General features: G+C 40.6%; 1 protein-coding gene across 1 annotated transcript in view; it reads left to right on the top strand.

Moving 5' to 3' along the window:
- The window catches only part of Acadl (acyl-CoA dehydrogenase long chain), a 46,106-nt gene continuing 38,998 nt past the window's right edge, over positions 1-7,108 (top strand). The window contains exons 1-2 of the mRNA XM_023710046.1: positions 1-74; positions 4,736-4,891. Of these exons, the coding sequence (XP_023565814.1) occupies positions 1-74; positions 4,736-4,891 (230 nt within the window). The remainder of the gene's footprint in view (positions 75-4,735; positions 4,892-7,108) is intronic.

Genomic DNA, 7,108 nt, shown 5'->3' on the forward strand with positions numbered 1-7,108 from the left:
ATGGCCGCGCGCCTCGTCCGTGGCTCCCTGCGCCTCCTGGGCGCCCGCCCCGCCTGGTGCCCGCCAGCCGCGAGGTGAGTGCGGCCTCCGGCCCCCGCCCGGGGATCCGGCGAGTGGGGGCGCCGCTGACCCCTGTCCTGACCTTTGGGGGCGCCGGGGCCGCGCGGGCGACTGGGCACCTCTGCACCCGCGCTGTCTGCGGCGCCGCAACCCGGATTCCGGCCGGTCGGAGCTCCGGAGGGGTGGTCGCCCGGGAGGCGAGGCCGCGCCAGCCGTCGGCGACCTTTGTCCCAGTTAGGGCGGCGGCGGGGAGTTTGGGAGAGGCCCCCTGTGGCCGCGCCCCGGAGGGACCCGCGAGGACCTGTCGCGCAGAGGGACCTGAGGTCTTGTTGTAAACCGTCTAAACCAATTAGATGCAGAGGGATTAATGGAGGGAGCCCCTAAGTAGCTCCGTGACTATTAAAGTAGATTTACAGTGAGATCAGAAGTTCAGATAGCATCGGAGGTGTGAAATCCATTCTTTAGGCGAACGAACTGGAAGCGCGGAGGACTCCTACTTAATTGGGGCGACCTGGAAGGGTAAATTAGTACGTTGTTGTGAAGTACAATAAGGGTTGAGAGGCCTGCAAGACTTCAAAAGCTTCCTCTTCCCTGGGCGGGTTTGGGTAGGCTATAGGGCGGAGGAGGCTTTTTAGGATACACTTATAAATTCTTCGCCAGGAGATCCTTGAGACACAAATCCTCCAACATTTCTGTAACGGCCCCTTTACACGCTTAAAACTAGTGAAGCCCAAAAATGGGTTATTTTAGGGCAAGTATGAGAAGAAAACCTGGCTTCACAAAGGAGTATCGGAAAAGGAAAGACCCGAGGGATCCTCTGACTAGGCCAGGGGTTATGATTCTAAAAGGATTCGTAAATGTTTATGTGCATTTAGATCATTTAGGGAGCTTGTTAAAATGCAGATTCAAACCCCATAGGTCTGGAGCAGCGCTTGAGTTTGAGCATAACCAACTCCCATATATTCAACAATATAGTGATAGTTTCCTTTTTTAAAAAAATAGGCTTGCAAAAAATAGTTAGAATTTAGCCTCTAAGATTATTAAACTTATGCTGGGGGCGAGTGCTAACAGCTTTTTTACTACAAGCTTCTTGGATCCAACAAACTTGCTGCCAAACGTTTTGGTATCTTTCCTCCACGTGTTATCTTGACCACCTTTAACCTCAAAACCTTTATTCTTTTGTTGTTGTTCTTTTCACCTTCCTGTGTCTACATGTATTTTACTTAGAAGATTTTCTTAATATAATGTGGGTCATAATATTTAAAATCCAGGCAGACTGCTTTGCAAGCTCTGGCTTTATTTACTCAGCATATTGACAGATGATTCTTACTTACTTAGAGCCCTGGTTTCCCAGCCTCAATATATCCCCTCACCATTCTCCCCACTGAAGGAAAACATCACACATGTAAAATTTATGTGGATAACTGGGTGTTTTAGTTTTAGTTCTACTAGGAAAAAAATTGGAGCCTGTTATTTCAGTTACAGTGATCAAGTTTTAGTGTATGCAACATGAGCGTTGGAGTTCCTTCTTGTCCTTGGTCTTATCTTTACTCCTCACTCATTCCCTTCCAGCCATACTTGGCCTCCTTGCTCTTTCTAGATCACATTCAGCCATCTGCAGACTTACAGCCTTTGCTCCAGTTGTTATTTTGCCCAAATTCTTCTAGTCTAGAAAATGCTTGGCTGTGACCTTCAAGGGCTTGCTTAGATCTCACCTTTGCTTGACCCCTTGACCACTCTATTGTTTCTGTACTGCAGCCTCTGCCTTACACACACACACACACACACACACACACCCCTGATTTCTTATGGCTTTGCTTTTCCCATGGCACTTACTGCCTCTAACATATAATTTGCCTATTTACTGGGTTGTTTATTGTTACTCAGGTTCCCTTTCTTAAAACGTAAGCATGAAAACAACGGTCTTTGGGGTACTCTTGTATCCCAAGACCACTAGATCAGTGCTTGGCACTAAACAGGTACTTAGTATCTGTTAACTAAATGGATTATCCATTGAAAATCATGCCTGTGATGATGAGGACTAGTAATCATGTTTATAAAGCCAAAAGGCAAGTGTAGTATAAAAACTGTAGTGTTGAAAATGCACAGTTAGTAATTGCCAGGGACTGGGTACCGAGTGTAGTACTAGAGAACTTGCCTGAAGTATATGAGGCCCTGAGTTTGATCCTCAGGTCATTTCGGTTGTATTATAGAGCTCAACTAAAAGCTACATGTTTGAGTGGCTTAAGCAAAGAAGCTGTGAAGTTCAATGTCAAGGTGTTAACTGATTCTGTTTCTGGGGAGGTCAGTCTTCGCCTGGCTTCTCATGGCCCTAAAATGGGCTGCGTGTAAGACAAAGAAAGAAAAATCTTCTTAGGGAACTAGCAGTCATACCAGGTTAAGACCTCCACCCTTTAGACCTCATTTGACTATACTTACTTTCAAAAAGCCCTGTTTCCAAATTCACTACTATTGAATTGTAGGGCTCTAACATAAAAACTTTTAATGGGATATTAAATAAATAAATATACAAAAATCAGCCACGCACGAAAGGATTCATTTTAGGTTAAAAATATGATTGAAACAACCTAAATGTCAATAAACAAGACTGATTAATGAGTATCTTAGGCTGATTTAGTGTAATTGATAATTAGGAAGATGTTGGAAGCCTTTCTCCTTTTCCTCCTCTTCTCACTCTATGTGTACTAAGGATTGGACTTTCCCTTTTCACACTGATCTGCATGTTCAACCCTTTTTATTTTTTATTTTGAGACAAGGTCTAACAGTTTCTGTGCTGTAGTAAAACTTGGAACTCTAGCCTCCTAGAATTCTAGAAATGTAAGCATATACTACTGCTAGTATTATAAGCACATACTCTCTTAGTTGGAAAAAACATGTCTTAACATTTACTTAAAAACTCTGAAATGCCATACGTGGCATGGTGGTACATGTCTGTTAATTCCAACCTTCTGAGAGGCTGAGGCAGGAGGATCACAAGTTCCAACTCAGCCAAGGCAGCTTTAGAACACAGAGTAGCTATGCAAAATGCCTAGATTCAACCTCCAATACAAAAAAGAACAAAACAAAGAAAAAAGAAGGAAAAAAAGCATGGTTCAGCTAAAGAAGAGAAAAACCTAAATCAGAATTTGATGCAAAACAGGGCCGGCCAGATAGCTCAGTGGATTAGGAAGGCGCAGGGATCGAGGTTTGATCCCCCAGGGCCACGCTGAAATGGTGACTGAGACTGGGTGTGGTGGCGCATGCCTAGAATCCCAGCCCTTGGCAGGCTGAAAACAGGAGGATCACTACAAGTCTGATCTGAGTAGTGAGAGCTGGTAGACCCTGTACTAAATACATTTTTAAAAAAGTAAGATATGCTGAGTTATCACACCTATAATATTCAAATGATGGAAGTAAACAAAAAAGGGGATACAGATGAATGTCCATTTTGTATCTATTCAAAATGGTTAGGAGAGACATATAGTTACATTCTCTTAATGAATAGAGGGATTTGTTCTAATAGTGTTTGTAAATAGGATATCACGTCTGCATCTTGTACAGCAAATAACCACTAGGAAAAGAGTATGCAATGTGTTAATTATTGAAACTGTCATACTAATTTGATTTGAAACTGTCTCATTGCTATTTGTCTCTCAATAAAATTATGGAAAAAAAAGAAAAGAAAAAAATACTTAGAAGGGGGGAAAAGTAAGATAAATAATTTGATGAAAACAGAAAAATATGGTTTGTCAATATATGAATATGTGAGTCATGTATTAAATGTAATCTTGAAAATGCCCAAAGGAACAGAGATTTTCAAAATTGGAAAAGACCACTGAACAAAAAGAACTGCAGATTAGTCTCATTTTAAGCTTAGTGGGTATGGAAGGGGTCTTGGTGGGAAGGGGGAATACAAATAGCAGTTCTTAAACATCTTGAGTTGTTCTATTCAAATCCATATAGAAATTGGTAGGCAGTTTGATTTCCACCCAGATTGGCTCTGTAGTGTGGCAATGTCTTTAATGACGCAGTTTACATTTTACACACCTGCCCTTTGAAGTTACGTGATTCTGTATGAAACACTACATGTAGAGGGTTTGCATTATTCTAAACACTACATTTGACCCGAACATTTGTGTTATTCTGTTGTACTGCTTGACTTTTGCATAATTTAATCTATGTGCCACTTGACAATATTATATTTCACCTCAGCTATAATCTGTGGTTACTCTCAGGCATTGTCCTTATAGAATTGGAAATTCAGGCTGAGATGAATAATGATAAAGTGTTTAATCCCTTTAAAAGTGAGGCAGAGCCTGTCAAAAATGGTGTTGCAAGGGCCAGCGAAATAGCTCATCAGATTAAAGCACCTACAAACAGGCGCAGGTCTGCTGTGCCAGCCCCACTCCTGGGGCACACTGAGACAGCAATTGAGACTGGGCAAGGTGGCATGTGCCTGAAATCCCAGCACTTGGGAGGCTGTAAGCAGGAGAATCACTACGAGTCCAGTCTAATAGTGAGACCCTGAACCCCTATAGACCCTTCCCTAAAATATAGGAAAAAAAAATGGCGATGTGTAAGTGTCTCTGGGAAAGCTTTCATGGTTCTATGTTGTTCAGTCATATTAATTTGAAATACGGTTCATTTAATTTGCTTAATGAATATTTTTTTAAAGGTGTTCTCATTCCGGTGGGGAAGCACGTCTAGAAACTTCCTCTGCTAAAAGATTTACGGATATAGGAATTAGAAGAATCTTCTCTTCAGAGCACGACATTTTCAGGGAAAGTGTAAGGAAGTTTTTTCAAGAAGAAGTGGTTCCCTATCATGCAGAGTAAGTAGCTTACATTCCTTTAATGGATGAAATGAACTATAAAATTCTGTGTACTGGACAGAAAAACTACTGTTCAAATTTTTTAAGCATTTTTACTGATTTTCACAATATTGTAAGATCCTTGGGTTGTAAAGTGAGTTCTTAGCTTTTTATATGAGGTGTGTTCATCGTTCTTAGCTTTTTATATGATGTGTGCTCTTTCTTTCTTTCTTTCTTTCTTTCTTTTCTTTCTTTGTTCTTTTAATGTATTTGGTAGTTGCAGGGTCTTACTACACAGCTCAGACTTGTGATCCTCCTGTGTTCAACCTCCCCAGCACTGAAATTATAGGTGTGTCAGGCTCAGCCCGCCCTGGGGGTGGGGCTGGCGCTGCATGTGGTGCTGGGGATCGAACCCCAGTGCCTGCCTAAGCTTGCCTAAATAGGCACTTTAGTCTGCTGAGCTTTCTCACCAGCCCAATGAGGTGTTTCTTTGTTTTTGCTTTTGAAATAGGGCCTGTGTTGCCCAGGCTGGTTTTGAACTTCTGAGCTTGAGCAGTTTTCCCGCCTCACCCTCCCAGGTAGCTGGGACTACAGGCTTACATGACCACACTGATGAGCTGTTTTAAATGAATTTGAAAATGTACTATTCAATAATAAGATAATTTAAGTAGCAACAAACTACTCGTCTATTTCTTGTTCTTTTTATAAATGTATTAAGATATGTAGAAGCTCAAAGGCCCAGTGTAGTACAGATCATAGTAGCTGATGGCCACCTCTGAGAACTTTCACTACTAGATGCTTCTTTTTTTTTTTTTTTGGCAGAACCGGGGATTGAACTCAGGCCCTTGCGCTTGCCAGGGAAGCGCTTATTCTGCTGAGCCATCTCCCCAGCCAAACATCTTTATTTTTATTTTACTTTTTTCCCCCAGTACTAGGTATTGAATCCAGGACCTTGCACTTGCCAGGCAAGTACTTATGTTGCTGAGCTATCTCCCCAGCCCCTAGATGCTTCTTGATTAATCACTGATTACTTTATTAGCAAAAACTATCATTTCTACTAAGTATTTGCATTTCCAAAAGTCTTCAATAACAGTCCACTGCCATATTTAAAATAATTTTTAAATTTCATTTAAAAACATTGCGTTACGGGCCAGAGCCACCGCTGTGGACCCTTCCTCGGCCAGTGAGTGAGCGCTGTTTGGGGACGGTGGTGCTGGTGGCCGGGTCCCCACGCCAGCCTATCTGGGATAGGCCGTCCCCAGACCTAGGCTATCTGCGGCGTGTTCTGACGCCTCTGAAATGTGTAAATCTGTAACATACCATTCTCTGTGGCCTGTTTTTCCTGGAAGAAGAAGAAGAAAAAAAAAAAAAGGTTTGGCAGGCCATCTTTTTTTTTTGTACTTAAAAGTAGCCTTAAGAACAATAATAAAGTGCTTTTAAACCTCCCCTCCAAAAAAAAAACCAAAACATTGCGTTAATTACAAAATTGTGTTAAGAGTTTTGTGTTTTGTTTCACTTTTTTTGTTTGGAGATGATCTTGCTATGTAATACAGGCTGCACATGAACTAACTCTCTACACCTGGCTAGCTTCAAATTTAAGATTATTCTGCCTCCAGAGTGCTGGAAAAATAGGTGTGGTCCATGGCCTATTAGGTATTTTAATATTGTCTTTGTTAGAATCATCAAAATTAGCTTAATTCAAACTATGACTAATCTTTGGTGATAAAAGAACCTAGCTTTTTAAAGGTAAGTGTAGTAGATACTGTTCTAGAAGAATCTTTTTGCTTTTTCACTACTTTATAAGTTTTTGTTTCAGAAATTGTTGAGAAGGCCCTGAAGTAAAAATAATTGAGTTAAAACGTTTTGAGTCAACACCAAAAACATTTCTTTTTCTTTCTTTTCTTTTTTTTCAGTGTTTTGGTCACTTTTTTATTCTTTATTTTTATCATTTTTAATTTAAAGAGAAAAAATAACCCCAAAGTGAAACCATATAAGAAGAACAAAGGCAGAAACAAAGCAACATAAAACAATACAAATGGTATAGAATATGAAATCACAAATAGAAAATTAATAGTCATTTATATCATGTATTGTTATCAAATTTCTTGCCCACATTACCAGATATAGGTGTGCAAGATTGACAAACATTAACTCTTCATTTCAAAAAAACCATATTTTTTCCTTGTCCTTTTTACTTTGTGTATTTTAATTTAAGGATAGTATAGTAATAATAGGACA

This window comes from Octodon degus, unplaced genomic scaffold (assembly GCF_000260255.1).
Source record: "Octodon degus isolate 3935 unplaced genomic scaffold, OctDeg1.0 scaffold00016, whole genome shotgun sequence".
NCBI classification, from domain to species: domain Eukaryota; kingdom Metazoa; phylum Chordata; class Mammalia; order Rodentia; family Octodontidae; genus Octodon; species Octodon degus.